The sequence below is a fragment of the Corythoichthys intestinalis genome, chromosome 8 (assembly GCF_030265065.1).
Source record: "Corythoichthys intestinalis isolate RoL2023-P3 chromosome 8, ASM3026506v1, whole genome shotgun sequence".
NCBI classification, from domain to species: Eukaryota; Metazoa; Chordata; class Actinopteri; order Syngnathiformes; family Syngnathidae; genus Corythoichthys; species Corythoichthys intestinalis.
Genome location: NC_080402.1, coordinates 36,936,060 through 36,957,526, shown reverse-complemented (window position 1 = coordinate 36,957,526; position 21,467 = coordinate 36,936,060). Strand labels below are relative to the sequence as shown.

Genomic DNA, 21,467 nt, shown 5'->3' with positions numbered 1-21,467 from the left:
GATCTTGCCAGAGTTATGGGCTTCAAAAGCGCTGCATGCGTCAATCATCATTTAGCTTGTTAAACAGTTGCTGTGGCAACTCATTGTGTGTAAGTGAGAGGATTTGAATAGACTCACTGAATTAAGTGCTGCCTTCGAAAAGACAGGGTCTGTGTGCGCATTGCGCGGGCAGGGGCATGAGAAAGCACGCGCTGGAATAAATGTCCGTGTGTGGCGACGTTCGAGGCAGCCATGTTGTGTGCAACATGTGTTGTGTTCGCAGCAATAAACGCCACATGTTAAAAGTGATCCTGAGCAGTTTGTAATTTCCACATGTCACTCCAAGGGTCACAGCCAAGGAAAGTAATAGAAGGTTTTTCCACTTATCGCTGCGGGTTCTGGACCCCATTAACCGTGAAAAACGATGGATCACTGTACAGTCATTTGTATATTCTGTATAAAAGGAATTCCAGGCAATGTTGGTCGGCAGTTCCATATGTATCTGAGCAATCTTGTTCTAGCATGACTTTTTTCCCCTCTCGTGCTCATTCTTTAATGAGGAAACTGTCGACTGTTCCCAAACACAAACATAACAAAGCAGCACGCTCCATGCGGTACTGTGCCAACCGCAGAATTGAATTGCTGTCTGAAAGACAATTCAGAGAACGTGTGTGCCACAGATATTCTCAAGGTAAATATGACAGCATTGCAAGCAGAAGCTGATTAATGCAGAGTATCCAGTGTAATTATCACATTAGCATATTGTAATCTCACAAATTACCATGAAAATTACCATGACAGCTTTCTTTTCTTCCTCCTCTACTGTGTATATCAGAGAGCAATGCAATAGCTTGGAATGCTTTTCCTATTAATGAGACTGATTCTATAGGGACGGCGCGTTACATGTAACTTCTCACATGATCACAACAACAGTAAAACAAAAGCTTCTACAAAGTAACTACAATATAAAAAACTTAACCATATAATAAAGCACTCGGGGGCCACGCACATATGGACATCAGTGGGTCTATTGCAGCGCAGCAAATCCTCCACACCAACTAAAGCTTCATATTCCTCCATCCCCCTATTTCATGCAGACCTCTATGTTTACAACACAACTTAAATATTACACTTATTTCCCAGAAGTAGGCGAAGTACCTGTTGGCAGACACTTTAAAAGGCCAGTACTAGTTTAGCCAATCAAATTAAGAGTATCTAAGATTGTCCTGCCTTCTCGTCAGGCATTGACTATTACATTTCAGAGGCAAGCTTTAATGGAGCCAGGAAGTAATGAAGGCTTCGTCTCAGTAACAGACAAAAACAAACAAACAGAAAGAACAAAGACGAATTGAACAAGTGCAGACACAATTTTATAAAGAGTGTGTGCTTATTTTCCTAGCTACCTTTTACCTGTTTCAAGTCTATCAGAGTTTATTGTGCTGTACACGAGTGGCGTGACTAATGTCCGTCACACAATGTTTGCGCTTGTAAGCAATGTCATTTTTTTGCTTAAACATTATTTAGTCCATCGTCAGAGGTCTTAGAAATGCAAGATTTGCAAAGTTAAAAGCATTGTGCAACCATAATTTACATAAAGGTTATTATACTAGGTGTTGTCTATTTAACATCTTTATTTACACCTAATAATGAATATAACTTCCACAAAAAAAAACACTTTAAGTGCACTGGTGGTGAAACCTAATTCACTGCTAAGCATTACTATGGCAACACTTACGGTGCCTTAATTTATTTTGGTATGAAAAAAAAAATGCAAAAGACATTTAGTTGAGGTTTAGTAGACTCTGGGATTTAAATAAAAAATTATTATTTTTTTTAAATAAATCTGTCTTCGATTGGACATGTGATCTTCCTGCTTTCCTCTAATTGCCTGCTTTGCTCTACACAAATTATAAATATTTGTGGAATCTATCGCATTGGGAGACGGAATCCCATGTCACCTTCAATTTGAATCTATTACAAGTCAGAGAGCTAAAATTGAATAAGAATTTTCATCTCCATATAACTTGAATCAATGAATATCTTTTCAATTATTGCTTTTTGTTAGAGTGACTGCTTACTCCTTTGCTGTCATGGCACACATACTGTACATACAGTAGTTGTGTGAAAACAGAATGATATGTTCATCATGAGCGCGGAAATGTAGTACCGGTACTTGGTAAATATGAGGGCTTTTGGGGGGAAACCCGAATGAAATATAAAGTACCAGGCAGATGATCCTATGCTTTATATTTTGAGCACATATGTCAGCAAATTGGGGGAGCAGATAGCAAATGGGTGGAAAGAAAATTCTTTTTAAGGGTGGTTTTGGGGTGCATAGGATGTGCCACAATACATAGATTTATGCATTATACTTGAGGCATTAGGCTAAAATTAAATTTAATTCAGAGTTTAACATTTACCAATGTTCTCAACACTGCAAAAGTAAAAACTAACATCAACTGTATTTTTTGTCGTCAAATTATTACAAAAATAACACTGGAACTGTGCTTGTAAAGCTTATTGCAATAAATATTTGCATTGAGCTCTATCAAAGCCCTACCGGATTCAAATTTATTTACGCTTCATTAACATAGATAAAGAGATTGTGTTGCAAAAAGCTTCAACAGCATTGCTAGATGATAATACATTTAATGTTATGAAAAAATGCTATTTTCCAATTCAAACAGAATTAATAGGTACTCCCGTGATATGCTTCTGAGATAATAGACCAAAGGTCACTTAGTGGCAGGCTGTGGTCTAGAACCAGAAGATGTCCTATACAGACTTAGACAGGCCAAAGAGAAACGAGTGTGTGTGCATGTGCATGTGGTGAGGTTCTAGCTGCGTGTAGCTGCTTTCAAAAATAATATACTGCAACATTACACCAGGTCATGGCATTCAGACATAGGGAAATTTCACCCCCCATAGGCCAAAAAATGTCATTGCATGTAACTGACTTTCCTATAGACCCTACTCACCTACGTCACAAAATGGGCGTGTCGCTGTTTCCGGCCGCCATATTGTACCTCTTTTTTAGACCTATTCTCATTGTTTTCAATTAGTCGAGCAAGTTATAGAGCAATTCATGGAAGCCCCGGTGTTATCTGACGCTGTAAACTCATTGGATGCGTTGCATAAAAGGCGTTACGTGGAAAAGCTTCAGTTTATCCATTCGCCAGATCCGTATTTGATGCCTAAATCGATGTTTTTCGACCCGCTGGCTTCGCCTGACATCTGCTATCCTGATATTTACAACTATCTTGTCCACACAAAATCAGCCTATTCTCACGAAAGTTTGAAAAAGCGCTTGGAGCTTGGAGAGCTTGGAGGCTTATAAATGCTACGTTGCTGGTTGGGTGAAACAGGTCCTCGTACACGAAAATTCGGCAGGAATCTTGTGCTCGGAAGGTGAGTTACGAAATTTTCAATTCAAAATCTTTTGTTCTTGCTAACATCCACTGTCAAGTCTAATGTATTTCATATCATTTGTCAATGGAGCTAGGGCTTTTAATGTTTATATGGTTTAGCGATAGCACTCTCACTATATACATATATAATACGTAATAAATATGAAGTGCGATAGCACTACTCCAGATTGTCCCTAGTTGAATTTATTTTTTGGCTTTTGACCTCAATAGTGAAATTGTAAATTAATTGTATGACAACTGTCTGATTATCCCCTTATAATTATATATTTTCAGGTAGTTCATTCACAACGTCTGAGTGTATGTTGTCGGCGATTAGCCTAGCAATGATCTTAATTGTGGTTGTCAGCCCAAAACCCTCTAAATATATATTAAATGCATCTTACCAGATATAAAATGACTACTACATACTGTAATCTGTGGTAGTCGTTTGGAGCCCAGTTTTCTCGTCGAATTGCAGCAGTCAATCTCGGTCTTCTCTTCGGGTCTCTCGGAATACGGTAAAAATTCAAGTCTCTCCGTCTATCTTCTCTGTTTTTGCAACCGACCGCCACACACGACTTCACCATTTTGATTATTAATGTTAACGAGCAGAAAAACACGCCATAATAGGAGGAATTTACGAAGCGCTAATGCATTAACATGACTAGTATCCGGACAACATGGAGCGGGGGCGTGGCTGTCACGCCCCCGCTCCATGTCACGTGAGTAGGGTCTATACAGTGGTACCTCGACATTCGATAGCTTTGACACACGATCTTTTCGACATCCGACATAAAATTTGACTCGCCATTTGTTTCTAAATCCAACGACATGCTCGAAATACGGCGACATGACAGCACCGCAGATGAACGCACAGCGGATTTTCTTGTGTGAGAAATCAACTCAGGTTTCAAAAACATTGGTACATGTGGTGAAACAAGCAAAAAGGTGACGCTTACCTTCTAAATGAAGATGCAAGTTATAGAGAAATATGAGCGTGGGGTGCGCGTCCGTGAAATGGCTCAACAATACATCTCCGTGGTACTTCTCTGACCACCATTCGCCAGACTTTATAACTTAAGGTGATAATTATTATTGTGGTAACATCGCCAAAGAAATCTCCAGCTTCTTCAGGTTTTTATCATTTATTTCACAACTTATCCAACACAAAAGTTGATGGTGTTCTCAAGAAAACATTGAAAGTGAAACTGAAACTCTCAACCTCCACCGCTTCCTCTCTCTGACAAGTCAGCCGCGCGTTGCGTTCAGGTACAGCAAAAAACGTCCGCCACATTAGAACCCGACTTGATATATTATTACAGGAATTCTTCTTATTATTAGTATATTATTATTACGATTTTATTTATAATTTATTTGTTTTGCTATGTGTAATTGTCATTTTTTATCGTACCAGCAGTGTTTACTAAGGATTTAGTGTAGCTTTTTGGGCTGTGGAACAAATTAATGGAATTATAATGTATTCCAATGGGAAAAACCTGCTCGACATACGACCATTTCGACTTACAAACAAGGTCAATTCTGTATGTATAAATTTAAAATAAATACCTAGCTGGTAAAATGTCTGTAAAAGTTGTAGAGCAATACCATAAGAGCAAAAATGAATGAAATGAACATGAATCCTAGAAAGCATTTCATAAAGTGTAAAAATTATTTTTCAAACAGATCATGTGACGTAACGCCTTGGAGACAGTCCTTTGCTTTGCTTAGTCTGAGGAGGCAAGATGGATATTTTGAATTTGTTAGTTTTTTTGTTTCCCCCCAACACACACACACACACACAAAAGTCAAACTCCGCCTATGCTTTTATGTTCATTTTGATTTGTTTTTTCTAATACATAAATACAATTTATAAATATTGCAGTAATCGTCTTCAAGTGTAGTGTTGGGATAAATCGTGAACGAATCGAATCGTCACCTGTGAATCGTGATAGGAATCGTATTGCAGGCATGAAAACGGGTCAGGGGTTAAAAAGGTGAGAAGGGTGTGGAGGAAATATGTTCCGGTACACTGTACAACCCAACAAAATATTGAGCTCTGTCGACCCACACTGTGTTTCAGCAGGGCCGTGCAGAGACCGTTGGAGGGGCGGGTGCTCGTCGATCAAAAGGGGCACATGAACAAGTACTTACAGTGGGGAGAAAAAGTATTTGATACACTGCCAATGGGTTTTCCCATTGGCAGTGTATCAAATACTTGTTCTCCCCACTGTAATACACCTTAAAACAACATAACTTCAATTTTAACCAGCTTTAGGTAATAATTGGCTGCAACTGTGACATACTTTAATTAGGAGGGGGCAACAGTGAATAGAAATCAACACTGTCATCAACACTTTCTGGCTGTCACTCAGTCTGTCTGCCTCTTTTCTTCCTTCAACCTCTGCATCAAAACTTCCTTTCTCAACTTGTTCATCTGAGAACAAACCACATCAGATGGTCACTGAGCCACCAACAACTCAGTTTTCTCAAAACTATTATTTCATTATTATCCATTCTTAACAACTCTAGCACCTAATAATTAATAAAGCAACGGCATAAAATCCTATAGAAAAATAACATTGTAATTGTGTTTATAATTGTATTTTACACCCGACTATCCTTGCAAACTTATTCTTACCAAGTGTGCTATTCACCCAGCTGATGAGGTATCCACTGCCTTTAGCAGATTCATTCAACTCTTTTTTTATCCCTCAATCTCCTTTCTTTACAAGACATATCTATATTAGGGCTGTCCCAAACGACTAATTTTCTCCCGATTAGTCAGCCGACTATTTTTACGATTAGTCGACTAATCTAATAATTTAAAAACATGTTTTTTTGTTGTTTTTGTTTACTAATTTAGCAATGAAATTTTTGTTGACGCTTATCAATTCACAAAAAACATATTGGAACACCTAAATTATTTACTAAAGTACAAATAAACACATAAATAACAATAATAAATCACAAATAAACAATGACTTCAAATGCTGATAGAATTAACTAGTGTAGCATCCCGATTGAAAAGATGGTCTCTTAAACTGATGGTTTACAACTTTTATTCCATCCTTGATGTAATAACACTGTAAGAGCTACGGTGCACACAAATAAAACAACACAATTAGAAATTAGGGAGTGTACCCTCCTTTATTTCTTTGAAATAAGTCAATGTTTTGGACACTCTGGTGCGCTTTTTTGGCTTTGTGCCGCTTTCCCCGCTTGCATACAGAGCATCCGACATTCTGAACTTTCCGCGCATATTTTTTTAACCCTTCATTAACCGTCGACGGGATGTTGTGCTCGTCGACGGATTTACGTCATCGATGACGTCGACTATGTCGACTAGTCGGGACAGCTCTAATCTATATAATGAAATATAAATCTTATTTTTAAAAAAATATATTTTTTTTTAAAAATCAAACTCCCCGGTGGCTTTTATTTTTAAAGCTTTCTTAATTTCTTTCTCTCTCAATAACTATGGAGGTGGATTTGTGTCTTTATTATTCAATCCAAAAAAAAAAAGTTGCTTCAATGAAAAACAGAGTTGCTTCAATCAAAACAAATATTTTTAATCCTCAAAAAGTCACTTCAATTAAAAAAAAATTTTTTTTGATTGGAAAAAAAAAAAAATTTGAGACAAAAAAAGCATTTGAAAACTATTTTTCTTGATTGAATCATCTTTTCACATTGAAGTAATGTTGTTTTGCGTTTGGGCCACATTTTGGCTAGGACATTTGTGTCTTTATTATTATCCAAACAAAAAATAAGTTGCTTCAAAAAAAAAAAAAAAAAACTCACTTAAAAAAAAATTCTATCATAGAAAAAGTTTGCACGTGTCCATCATCGTTTAACAAAGTGAGCAGCCTTAGAGGGTTTGAGTAGACTCACTATGAAGAATTTAATAAAGTCAACCATTTTCTCACTACTTTATTGTTGTTTAAAAATAATTCGGTGGGGCAGTAACATGTTTAAAACATGTAATTCTTACATTTTGAAGTGCTTAGTAACCATTTATAAATGATACTTTGATGGGGAAAAGTGAAAAAACATGTCTTATATATGTATCTTTTCCCAATGTAAAATCTGAATAAATGCATTGAACACGCGCAAAAAAAATTGTGTGTGTGTGTGTGTGGGGGGGGGGGGGGCACTTATTGTGGCGGGTTCTGGTCCCCATTAACCGCGAAAAACGAGGGATCATTGTATTTCTGAAAAGCTTTAAGAAGCAAGAATCATTCCCGCCACTCGACGGGCCGGTGTTGTGCCGACACCGGCCGTCATCTCAAGTCCAAGCCGAAAATAACGCGTCTCAGGCGGCCGACGGGAGCGATGCGAAGCGCCCCCCTCCATCTGAGAGCAGGCCGCTTAATTTGGCTCAACAGTGCGTTTCTTCGTTTATATTACCGCTAAATACACAAGCTTGACGCCAATTTAACGGGAGCTATTTTTTCACGGGAGATTTGCCTAGCTCTAGCAGTGTTCAACGCAAGCTGCAACGAATAGCAGTAACTTTATTATATCGCAAAATATGAAAACGATTGAAACCCTTACTCACCAAATTCAATCTGCTGGCAAATACAGGCAAGTGTGTATGCTGTGCTCTGGTCTGCCCCGGTGTGGATAAGGCCTGCTTTTTGTTTTCGCAGCTTTGCAATGCAACCAAAGGGTCTCCTAGCACTCCTTGTACACGTAAAGAGTGCGTGCGATTGGAATATTGGAACGCAGTTTGGGCCGATGATTGGTTCTCGTCAGCGAAGCATCTGGAAGGATTTGCTGACTGTCCAAGTGTCACTGTTTTAAAGGACCGATTTCTGAATTGCTCAGTTTCCGTACTAAGTTAATCACATGATGATGATAATGATAATAATTAAATAAAATCTCCCGACAACCCCCCTCCCTCCCAAAAAGAATTTCTCCCCAGATCTACGCAATTCACGTAGGTCGCCCTTTTTTACTTCAAACGGCGAATTTCGCCGAAAGGTGAGAGATTTTCATGCCTGGTATTGCCAGATATGAGGCAATACGCACTCCTAGTGTGTATGGACGTGTGTGCATATTCATGCCCACCTCCAGCTCCTGCTCTCGCTGCAGAGCAAACTGTTTGAAGGACTTGACAATGATTCCAGCATTGGAGCAGTCATACACAAAAATGGAAGGGCTCCCCATCCAGGTTTGAAGGTCATAGATGGACAGCGGGATGTACTGAGTGTAGTTCTGGAAGAGAAGCAGAGATGAAAGTAACGGATGAGAGTGGTGTGGCATTCTAAAATCACGTTGGTAGGATTATTAATGATTGATGATGTCAAGTTAGGAAAAATAAAAGTCCTCAAACATGTAGGGCCTGATGATTACGCAGTACAACAAGACATACTTTGGAACAATAAAAGTGTTATACCATGGACGGAAAGGATATATTCCGCCGTAAACAAGTTATGCATTAAGAAGATTTCATGGAAAAGAAGAAAAGCCAAGAAGAGAGGATGGCATAAGGACACAAGGCCTGTGGGTGGATTGGGGATGGAGTGGCAACTGCTAAGTTTGGACAAGAGCAGTGTATCATTGTGAGTGGGTGCTCACTTATTGAATGGGGGCATTGAACAACTCAAAACAATATTTCTGTCTTTGTCTTTGCTGAAAATTAGTCCTGGGATAACAGCAGGCACTCTGAAAATTATTTGATTCTTATCAATCTTTTTCAAGAACTTAAAAAATAATAATCAAGATTTAGAAGTGATGATTCATTCTGTTTAAACAATGATAAATAGGGCAAAATTCTCGTTTTATTTACCCTGAGCAGACAAGACATCTTAAAATGCATACAGAAATAATAATGATCTAAATCACAGTTAAAATTTCCACCAAAATATAGTCAAAACTTGTGTCAATAGTTTACTTTGGCATCTCACTCTGTCATAGCAACAAATGGTTTGCCAACCTTGAGATGGAGAGCATTTCCCAGAAAGGTGAATTTGGCATTAGCAACAAAGATGATGGTGCTCCCAAGTAGATGGCTTCACATGCTCAAAATACACAAAACCGACATTCTGCCTTTTGCCGTAGTACAGTGAGAAATCCCAGCTATAGTAAACCACTTTCAGTTTAGGAGGGAAAAAAAAGAAAACAAAAGAACATTTTCGTGAGTCAAAGCACCAGTCAAGACATGATCGCATGTGCTTTAAAAGATAAAGAGGGAAAAAAAAGACAATGAGTGGTTATTTCAATTTTTTTATTTTTTTGTTTTTGCAGAAATGCAAAAAGGAGTAAACTTTAAAATCCATTCGGACATGATTTGCGACTACCAGCACATACAACAAACTGGAACTTAGGGTGCGCTTTATTCGTAGTACCGCCACTGACAAAAACACCAGCAGCTGCCACTTGCTACATGTAATGATGTTCAGTCATATTCAAAATATAGCGAACAGAAACTGCAGGATAAAATACAAATTTACATAGTGTAGGAATTAATGGATGATCCTCAGGCAAATGTATTGTCCCTGAAGCGAAACACTCAGGTAAATTGTCATATCAATTTCGCTCATATGACATTTTTGGGCCAGAGAATAAGGTAAAACAAGATGTCCTATTTAAATGTTGAGGCGCATTGATACTGTGCAAGATAACTAGGGGATTTTCATATATTGGGAGGCTCTGCAGTGATTTATCATTGTAATCATCGAATTATAATTACATTTTGAATTCTGATGCATACAAACATGATACGATCACAATTGATAATGAGTTGACAGTTACCTTATTAAAAACCCAAATTTCTCCATTGACAGTCGGCCGTGGAACCCCGTGGCCATTGTAGTGGAAGAGTACCCGCTCCTCTTTGGCATTTCGTCTCAGTGACGTGCATAGCTTTTTTACCTCATCCACTGTGGGGTCCAGGCTTTGTTTGTACCGTGCCTGAAAAACAACAAAAAAGACACAAGTGTGACTAAAAATGATCAGGATTGTTGATGTATGGCAATTTCAGAATTTAGACCCATTTATAGAGTACTTTTTAAGTGATGTCAATTGGTTATTTGTAAAGAAAACAAAAGGATGATTTGTGCAGTTTTATATACCTGTATTTACTTTTCAGAAAAAGAATCACAAACATTTACAAATAATGTTTATGCCTTGACACCACATTTATACTGTATTCTCACTGCATATCATATCTGCAAAACCCTAGGAGACAGACTAAAAGAAAAATTACAGTTCTATTCATCATGTTAAAGTGACTGTGCAGCCATTTTGATGATTTGTTTCTAAATATATAAAATGTTTGAAAATAAGTGCTGAAAATGTGCACAGGCTGAGAACAATTGAGTGCTGAATCTCTGTGTTATAGTGAGAACCACTCTTCCACGTCGTTCAGCAGGATTTTTTGGGATGGCCTAAAACAAAGTCTAAGTGACATCATCTAGAACTCTTGCTTTCTGGCCCAACCCTACAAATATATAAGGCTAAGCGCCATCCGTCAATTTTAGGCAGTTATTGTCCCCTGAATATATAATCTGTAGTTTGTTTATATGTTTTATATTATGTGGGCTATGTGAAATAATGCACAAAGCACAGCCAGATGGATTTGAGTCGTAACACAGCACAGTGGGAAGCCCCGCTGACAAGCGGTGGGTCTTGCTGCACTGACCCACATTAGGTACATTACAGTCAGCTACAATTCCACAAAAAGCCTGCTAAATTCCTAGTCTTACTTTCAGGGAAATCAGCCCATAAACTACAAACCCTACAAGCACAGTCACCAAAATGCATCTTCCGTCAAGTGTCTATGTGATTTATTTAATGTAGGCTTTGAGAAATCATGAAAAAAAGCACAGCAGTGTGTCATACAGTACTGGCAGACAGTAGTTCCAGTCGGGAACCCTTACACCAAGGGCCCGCTAAAGTTATCGCGTTACTTTTGGTGTTAATAGTCGCAGCTAGATGTACAACTAAAGGTGGCCCGAAGAAACAAGGAACTGGAAAAAATTATCCCTCCCGGGGGGGGGGGGGGGGGGGTTGGCCGTAATGCTTTGACGTCGTGACCCTCGCGAGACTCCGTAGACGCATGATGTAATAATCGACGGCTAGGCTAACAGCACCGCTCCGCAAGAAGAATTAACTAATTTTTCACGATCTCTTGATTTACCTTTTTAGACTCTGTCGCACATCGAGAAAACACCATGGCAACACCCAACCAACGCAGCGATCTCCCGGCGAAGCGTAAGGAGGCAGATTCTATTGACTCAGCGACATCGACCGAAAATTTACTACCATATTCTCCGGAATACAACAAGTTAATTAGCGAGGGAATCGGATCAATTGATAAGAAATTATCAATTGCACTAGAAAGCCTACAAACCGAGATTAAAGAGTTAAAAGAAAGAAAGAAAGAAAGTTCATACAGCACGAGGTACCATATCTGAAGTCGGAAAACGCTATGCTTAAAGATATCATCGGTTCGACGACAGGAGCATTAGAAGCTATCAAAAAAGAGAACAAGATAATTAAAGAATACATTTTAGATATCCAATCAAGGAGCATGAGGGACAATTTACTTTTTTCTGGCATCGAAGAAGGCAAAGGGGACAAACCAGAAGCCTTAGTTAAGTCATTTATGACAACTTCTCTCAAGCTTCCAAAAGAAACGGTGGACTCAACTGCGTTTGTAAGGGTACATCGTCTTGGAAAGCCTAGAGCAGGGGTGTCCAAACTTTTTGCAAAAGGGGCCAGATTTGGTGCGGTAAAAATGTGGGGGGCCGACCTTGGCTGACGTCCTCTATGTAGAACTATATATTTAAGCAAATTGGAGCAAGCCATTCAGTGTGTCACATTTGCTTTATTATTTTTTTTAATTAAATAATTTCAACAATCTTACAACTAGCCTTTGTGGCATTCTCTTTCGACTCTGGGGCTCTTGCGAAATACTGCTGCTGTGAAATTAAACTAGCTCCAAGTTGCTTCAATTTCTCGTCGCGAATCTTCCCTGTAATCTTGCCGTACATGTCAGCGTGTCTTGTTTGGTAATATTGGCTAACATTGAAATCTTTAAAAACAGAGACTGTCTCTTTGCAAATGAGGCAGACACAGTTGTTGCATATTTTAGAGACGAAATAGTCCAATTTCCACCTATCCTTGAAGCATCAGCCGTCACAGTCAACTTTTTTTTTGCTGTTGATTGTCACCATTTTAGAAAATGGAAGTAATAGGTCACACGGGGTAATGTTGCTTAGTCCTTCAATACCTGCAACATGAAGCAATTATCAATATCAGATAATCCCAAAATTTGAAAAATAAGGTCCTAATGAAACCATTTTTTCAAATTTGTAAAAAGAAAAGTCAAAATGAATATGTGTAATAAGCGCTCTAATATCTTTAACTCATGCTAAATAATGTTGTTTTTTTCTCATAGAACCTGCAAATGCAGTTGACTAGCATCCATTGTTTTTTTTTTTTTGTTTGTTTTGTTTTTTTCCAAAATGTCAAAATTCTAAATTAGTCTCAAAATCATGAAATTTTAGGTGTATCAAATGTGATACAGTTGGCAATAAAGGGTTAAAGTGCTGCTGTCTTTTAGTGGGTTAATGAGGAGCAGCATTTCGTGTGTAAGCTACTTCATATGCTGGTTGCAGTACTGCTGACCAATTTATTAAGTCTTTGTGCGGGCCAGACGTGATTGATTTTATGACTGAGGCTGGGGGCCGGATGAAATTTGACCACGGGCCGCATTTGGCCCCCGGGCCGGACTTTGGACATGTCTGGCCTAGAGGAAATGGTGGGTGTCCAATAATCGCCAAATTCGAGCTTTACCAGCAGAAAGTACTGGTGAAATCCAAGGGAAGAGAATTAAAAGGAAAAGATTCGGTATGAATGATCAATTTCCTCGCGAATCAACGAAAGGCGCAAAATCTTCTACCCAATTTTAAAGCGGTCCAGAACAGATGGGAAACGTGCGACAATCACAGTCGACAAACTATACATTGACGCTCAACTATATCGAGATCAAATGTTCACCCCATAGCTATTCTGACCAATAAGTAATCCCTAAATATTTCTAGTACCGGTATGTATATAATGCTGAATTAAGCAGTTCTGATTTAAGTAAGACATGTGTATAGCTTAGGGATGCTTAATACTTTGTTTGTTCTTCCTAAATACTTTCAGTACGTATATAATGCTGAATTCAGTTGTTTTGGTTTGAGCAAGGCACATGTGTAGATTAGGGTTGCAGGATAATTACTTTGTCTGTACTTCCTAAACACTTCCAGTATGTATACAATGCCGTGTTAAATTGATCTGATTTAAGCAATGCACACCTATAGATCAGGGTTGCATGATAATCACTCAGTCGATAGTAGCCAAGCATTACTCACATTAAACTTTCCTGTACTGGCGCTTATATCTTTTTTTCTCTTTCTGGGTTATCTGCTTCACCTCTCTTTGTTCACTGCACATTTTAAACACACACTAAGTACACACTTTAAAACACTGATGTTCTGTGTTGACGCTACCCATGGGATTTACCCATTGGGATTTAAATACTGGTAATTATTGGTCCGATAATTATCGGTCGGATAATAGGAATTATGACGTCATCCCAATAAATCCAATAACAATATTAATAGGACCGATAATATGAACTGTGCTGGCTGGCCTGGAAATCAGTTGACCATTTGCGGGGCATTGCTGCCACCTGCTGGTCAGAATAATTCGCTGCATCTACAATTTGTTCCACGAACGCATTCACTTTACACAGTGCTGTGTCTAGCGGTGGCATTGACAATCGTGAATGCTTTCTGTTACGTATGTTTCCGCCACGGAATTATATGTCTGTAGGTATTTGTTTACTGTAACATATGGATGTGCAATATATGTTTACTTTAGTGGTGAAGGGTGATATGTACAGAACTTCATAAGTTGTTGTGTTATAGAAGCCAGCCAATGCTTAAGGCTAATAGCTCAACCTAGTGTGCTGTGCTATGCTATGCTATGCATACATACATATAATAGTAGTCGTGTAATGTTAGTCCTGTCAGCATGCTTGGTAGGATGTTATACTATGCAGAGAAACCTCATAATTTATTGAATATGGGTTCATTCACTGCCGTTTATATTGATTATTATAAGGCAAGCCATTAATCCATTTTGTTCTACCATATTTTTGTTATGAGGAATGAGTGATAAACCTTACTGTATAATGTTTGCATTTTACAGTGTTAGTTATAAGTTCGTAAGTTATTGAGAGGCCTTTTGGTTATTGATAGGCTTGCTGTCCTAACTGTCTCCCAGGTTAAGAAAGTTGTTTCATGGACAAAGACCACAACCGTCTCCTGTAGCACCAAATATTTTTATCTAATGACAAAGCACAATACCTGTTGGGTTGATGTTTTTGTTCAGTGCTCATTGTTCAGGAAACACATCTTCAATTATACTGACTGATTGTGATTGACTCAAATTATATTTATTTGAAAAAATAAATATTGGCACTTTATATGAAGTCAAGGCTGTTCTTGTCTTTGTTTTGTTCATTATAATAATGTTCATGTCTTTATGAAAATTCTGGTGAGGTCAAAGGCAAATGTACAGTGGGGAGAACAAGTATTTGATACACTAACAATGGGAAAACCCATTAGTGTATGTTGAATCCACCATTATTATTATTTTTTAAACCTCCAGGTGTTCAAAAACTCTGGTGAATATACATTTTAAAAATTATATATTTATTATCGGTTATCGATATCGGCTTTGAGGAGTACGAAGTTATCGATATCGGTTTCAAAAAATGGATATCGTGCACCCCTAGATTTAAATGGATGGAAGATAATAAAATGAAATCTCAAGAGTAGATTCTTTCGTCAAACCCTTTCTTTTATCCCAGGCAATAGTAGGGGGTTTTATTTACCTGACATGTTTCGGCGGGCACTTCCGCCTTCGGTCCCTCTATTGCCTGGGATAAAAGAAAGGGTTTGACGAATATATAAGTGTAGGCAAAATGAACTCTATACAACTGGTAGATTCGTTCATTCCTCAAATTGAATATCACTTTCTGCATTGACAGTGCCTTTCAGGAGAGCAAGCTGCCCATACCACACGCATTCTTGCAGCCTAATACCATCACAGATACATACTTCTGAACTGAACACTAATAACAACATGTATTGTCCTCTTTAGTCTGGATGACATGGTTTCCGAATTTTCCATTAAGATCTTTGAATCGTTATTTGTCAGACCACATAAGAGTTTTCACCTTTGCCAGAATCCATTTTAAATCACCCCCGATTCACCCAGTGATTTCTTTCACTGTAGCTTTCCTGTTTGTGGTGCAGAGCTGTTTAAGGGCCTGGAGATCATGGCCATCCAGTACGATTTATCAGAATGACCCTTAACCACAGAGATTGTTCCAGATTCTTTGAATCCGTCACTTAAATCATCTTACAGGATCCAGACAATTATATAAAAGAATACAATTAAAAGTGTTCAAAGTAGTCTCAAATTAATTGAAAATACCAAAAAATACTCAAACGCATGAACAAAATATGCAGCAGAATGTTTTCAGAAGGAAGCAGCCACTCAGTTCATACCGGTGAAGAGTCTTCTCAACGGAGATACAAAGTGACTGGAGTCACAAAAAGGTAAAGTGCAAGAAAAATAAAACATCTGTTGTGAAGTTGTTCAACAGAAATATTGTATTGTCTTGTCTTTTTATTGTTTATTGAACATAAAATTAGGTTCGCATGTAGGGCCTAACACTAGTGTAAATTGTGTTAAAGTGTTATTGTTTTTGTCAGTTGTGTATGTGGTGAGTAACTCAGTTGATACAACTGTCAACAAACTATAAACTACAGAAGCATCATAAGATGACAGCCACCTGCTAGCCATAAATCAGCAATAGAAAAACAAAAATGCATTGAAGAAGGTAGCACATTAAAAATCGATATTAAAACTTGTTAAAGAATGTTTTAAAATGTTTTGTCCTTTAGGAAGAACACACTGCACTCCAAATTTGAATTTATGATTGGAAACACAATTGCTATTATTGTTTGCAAAAATGTCTTAATGCCTCATTTCCGTTTACTGCATGTGAATAGGTTTGAACTGCTGCTAGATGATATACTGAAGAGTAGCAAGCTAATTCAATTTTGACATAATCAGAGAGGATGGGCTGAATACTGCACTTACCCAAGCAATATCATGTGCTAGCAGAGAGGTGTACTGTAATAGTGTTAGGGAAAATCATGCAATAATGGATATTTGATCCCAGCCCGTGGTGTGGGGTGGCAAGCTTCAGCGAGAAGATGGTGATTACTTAGGCCAAGTGTTTAATCCTGCAATTACATTATATCAGCGAAAATATTTTTATACTTTAGCAAAGATGTTCATTTACAATAATGTCCTAACATATTCGATTTAAAGACCCTGTAAAGTAATAAGACGTCTCCCTTAAATTTGACATACCAAAGCGAAGAGTATTGTTGAGGAGATTGCCAAATTTGAATAAAATGTTGATAAGTATATACAGTATATTAAGGCTCCATATTTAACAAAAAAACATTAAAGTATATGCACTCCACCTGCAACCCTTTGGGTGCATCCAGAGCCGTATAAAGAGTCGCGACACTCTTTGATGTCGCCGCAGGTGGTCACGTGGTTCCTGTAGGGTGTGGGTAGTTCCAAGTAGGGATGTCGCGATCCAGGTTTTTGCACTTCCGATCCGATACAGATATTGTTTTGCACTTCCGATCCGGTACCGATACTGGCCAATACCGATACCGACCTATCTGAGCATGTGTTAAAGTTTAAAGTTATTTAGACTCCTTACTTAGTTGTCAGACTCATGTTGAAAAAGGTTTTAGTACCCTTGATAACAACTAGCCAGCTGAATTAGGTGAGTTTGAATAACACACAACGGTTGGTAACAACAAACTGACCTGTTTATTCAGTGACAAACACAAAACATTATAAATAACAAACAGAAATGGCATAGTCAGTCAGTAAAACGTGCAAATAATATTGTAAACTGTCTTAAAAAAGCAAAACACACCAACAACCTCAGTGGAAAATCCCACAAATCCCCCAAGCTATTAGATGCTTTTAATGTTTCGCGCATTAGTTACAAAAATTGTATAAAAAGCCTCTCAGGTTTAAATAAACGACTATTTCAGTATCAAGTTAACATTTTAAAACAGTAAATAAAATACTCAAGTCCCCATTCTGTATCAGCAGCTTTAAACTACATTCAATTCATTTAATTTTGCGAATCAACTGTTAAAGTTGTTAAAATTGCTCCCGTAATTCCACAATTTCCCTTCTGTCTACTTTTGACATGTGAAAGTTTTAAAACTGTTTTTTAAGATAGATTCAAGTCAAGATTTTGCTGATTTAGTAGTATTTTAGATAAAAAGTTAATTAGGTTCGCTTGGAAGGTTCACAACAGCCTACTAGGGAAGTCTTCTGCTTTAAGATGGCGGCTGCTTACTAACGCATCTGGTTTTCAAAACTTCAATGTTGCTAACGCAGTCGAGTCTGTTGTGTAGCATCTGGTTCTATATACATATGATATCTATTATCTCCAGTAAAACGACGTTGACGTAGTTTGTTGCGGCTGTCAGCAGAAGTCTGGTATTCTTGTGTTTTTTATCCAGCGGCATGAGTTGAGCTAAAGCCGTGAGTTGAGCACTGGCATTACCTGGGTCTAAGACAAGTTATGTTTACTTTCGGGACGCAATGCGGTCAGTTTCTCGTTGCGTCCCGAAGACCGCGCTGTGTATTAGTTCCGCTTTACTTGACATGTTTCAATAATCGGAATTTGGATGTTTGTGAATCGTTCTCGAATCTTCAGCGGCCGAATCGTGTGTTGGATGGTGCGTCTTTACTCACGTGAGATAATGGCTCGTCATCCAGAATGAATTCTTCGGCAATGACTCTTGTTATTCCCTGGGCTTTGGGACTGTCGAGTGCCAGTTTGTCACGCATAGCAAAAGTTTCTGCCAGTGTTAGTTGCGTAGGACCTTTCTTTTTGTCTTCGGTTTTCTTAACATACTCCTCATACTGTTTGTGGTGGCATTTCGCTAAATGCTTGATTAGGTTGGTTGCATTAAAACTTCTTACAGCTTTACCACTACGCTTGACTTTATTGTGGCATATGTTGCTCTCTGCCTCTTCGTCTTTGTCGTCCTTTAAGGTGAAATGATCCCACACAGCTGACATTTTTACCGATAAAGTCTCTCGGTAAATTGGGAGACGGTAATGTAAATGTAGTGTGTAGTGTGAAGTGTAGTCAAACTTTGGAGCGAGTGGTTCTTGGCGCCATGCTAGTTTGAGGCGTCTGGACAACAAGACACGTTACGACGCAATACGCGTCTTTAGGAATCGTTAAAGGGATCGTTAAGGCTTTTTCATTGTGATGTCGAGGCTTAGAAACACTCGGAACCGGTTCCGAATTGGAATCGGATTTCGATTCCCATCCCTAGTAATATCATTATCGCGTCACATCGAACTCTTTGAAAACAGCGACTGTCTCTTTGCAAATGAGGCAGACACAGTTGTTGCGTGTTTTATTGAAGAAATAGTCCAATATCCACCTATCCTTGAAGCGTCGGCCATCGCAGTCAACTTTTTTTTTATTGATTGTTGCCATTTTAGAAAATTGGAAGTAAAGGGTCACACGGGGTAATGTTGCTTAGAGTGCTGCTCTTCAAGTTTTTCAAACTTTCGTGAGAATAGGCTGATTTTGTGTGGACAAGATAGTTGTAGATATCAGGGTAGCAGATGTCAGGCAGAGAGGGCGAAGACAGCGGGTTGAAAAATATCGATTTAGGCATCAAATATGGATCTGGCGAATGGATCGACTGAAGCTTTTCCACATAACGCCTTTTATGCAACGCATCCAATGAGTTTACAGCGTCTGAAAGCACCGGGGCTTCCATGAATTGCACTATAAATTGCACGACAAATTGAAACCATTGAGAATACGGATAAACAATGACGGACAATATGGCGGCCGGATACAGCGACACGTCAATCTGTGACGTTGGTGAGTAGGGTCGATAGAGGGGGAAGGACAATTTATGCCAGGAACCGGGTAGCGTCATCCAGACATCTTTTAGCCCCAGCCCTAAAAACCAAACAACTGATAAGGTGAACAAGTGCTTAATCAAGCTCAGCAGTGTCTGTGTGTGCGTGTTTGTGCCGAAAACTTGCACAGCAATCAAACAACTTGCCTTTCCTAGTTCGCTCAGGCTTTAAAATGCTCATATTTACCTGTGTTACTGGTCTCAAAAAGCAATTCCTAAAATGTAGAGTTAACAAAGGACGTTTAAAAAAAAAAAAAAAAACTTCCAGCAGTCAATTATTGCAAAACCTTGTTTCCCAATTATAACGTAAATGACAACAGTTTAGGAAATCCTCTATAAAGATTGAGTTATTTTTTTCTCTCTCCAAAGGTCACAAAGATGTCCTGTCAGGAAAGAGGCACCATTCATTACAAACAACCCAATATGAATATATTTTTATGTCAAAAATATGGGAAGGATCTAAATTCATTCATATTTCTTAAGATACAATATTCACACAAAAGTATCAGATATAAAGTACTTGCATGCGCAATAATTTATTAAAATACACATTTGAAAATAACAGGCAAAAATGACCCACAGGTGGATATAACACAATGAAAATAATGGTGGTCTAGCTCGGGAAAATGTTGCTGTCATAAAATTTAAAATGGGTGATGAAAAATTAAGCTGTGCACATTCAGTTCATTAGAGACCAGACCGTGACCAGGGCTGTGTGTCATTTTAATCGTGACAGTAGTCATGCTGGGGCCTGTGGGCCTGCCTGACTCAGTTCACAGCAGGTCTGATGAGCAGAGGGAGAAAGGACACGTCACCACCACATCCCTGTGAACCTCCTGTTGAGACCATGCCGCCATTTTCTGTTTGATGTCAGGTGTGGAATATAACTATTAGGGAAAAATCTAATCAAAAACCACATAATGAAATCCAAAGACTGCATGGTTCAACAGGAAGCCTGGATATTGGAATGTAAATATTCCAATCAAAATAAATAAAAAAGCAAAATCTAAAACACCTGAATAGAAATCTTTTAACTACAATTGCTCAAGTTAAAGGAGCAAACATTAGAAATCGAGCACTGCGCTAACAAAACCTTTATCTTAATTAAATGCCCACTATATATTATAGCAGGGGTCTCCAACCCAGTCCTCAAGGCCCACTGTGGGTCCTGGTTTTTGTTCCAGCCGATCCAGCAGAGACAGTTGAACCAATGAGGCTTCTGTTAAAACAAGCCACACCTGACTGCAGTCAACTGATTGCACTTGTAAAACACCAGATTGGGGAAAAAGTGTTGTCATCTTGTTTGGTAGGAATGAAATCCTGCACCCACAGTGGGCCTTTGTGGAATAGGTTGGGGACCCCTGTATTATAGCATGCAGCTAAGGAGTTAATCCACATTAATATTTGATAATGAGATAAGCATCAGGAGTAAGAAGACAAATTCACGTTATTAAAACCAACATTACTTGAACATTAAGTCTTTTATTGGTGGTACCATAAACTTCATTACCTATAGACGTGACACTTTGTCATTCTTTGCATCACGCCTTATCAGAGGGGGCTGAGCTTCATTTAGTAATAGCCGAAGACGGCACACGCTCGTGTCGAATTTAAGCTTGGATTTTTGAAGAACTACAAAACCTGTACAGCATACAAACAGGAAGGATTGTCTCAGGAGTGATTTGATCTAGGATTCAAGGTAAATATGATATTTTTCGTACCATGCATGAGTGATTGAAGCATTTATTTGCAGGAATTTTCTTCTTTGTTTACACATGGAGGGGGCTAATTTTCATAACTGACTAGCCTCATAGTTGGCAATATTTACGCAAAATAAATGCTACCTGCACGTTTTATTGCTTTTAACCAAGAATCGAGACCGTTTTACGTCCATATCTATAAAGAATTTAGGATTTAAGCATTAATGCACAAGAATTTTCACCAGAAAAGGTCTGTTTACGCCAGGAGGCCGCTAGCCTCATTCGCTAACAGAGCAGCATTGTACTACTACAATATA

The 21,467-nt window shown here is 38.5% G+C and overlaps 1 protein-coding gene across 2 annotated transcripts in view; it reads right to left on the bottom strand.

Moving 5' to 3' along the window:
* The window catches only part of rptor (regulatory associated protein of MTOR, complex 1), a 237,804-nt gene that overhangs the window by 167,495 nt on the left and 48,842 nt on the right, over positions 1 to 21,467 (bottom strand). For both annotated transcript variants that reach the window (XM_057844749.1, XM_057844750.1), the window contains exons 5-6: positions 10,140 to 10,298; positions 8,454 to 8,600 (exon numbers count right to left, since the gene is read on the bottom strand). In XM_057844749.1, coding sequence (XP_057700732.1) covers positions 8,454 to 8,600; positions 10,140 to 10,298 — 306 coding nt within the window. The remainder of the gene's footprint in view (positions 1 to 8,453; positions 8,601 to 10,139; positions 10,299 to 21,467) is intronic.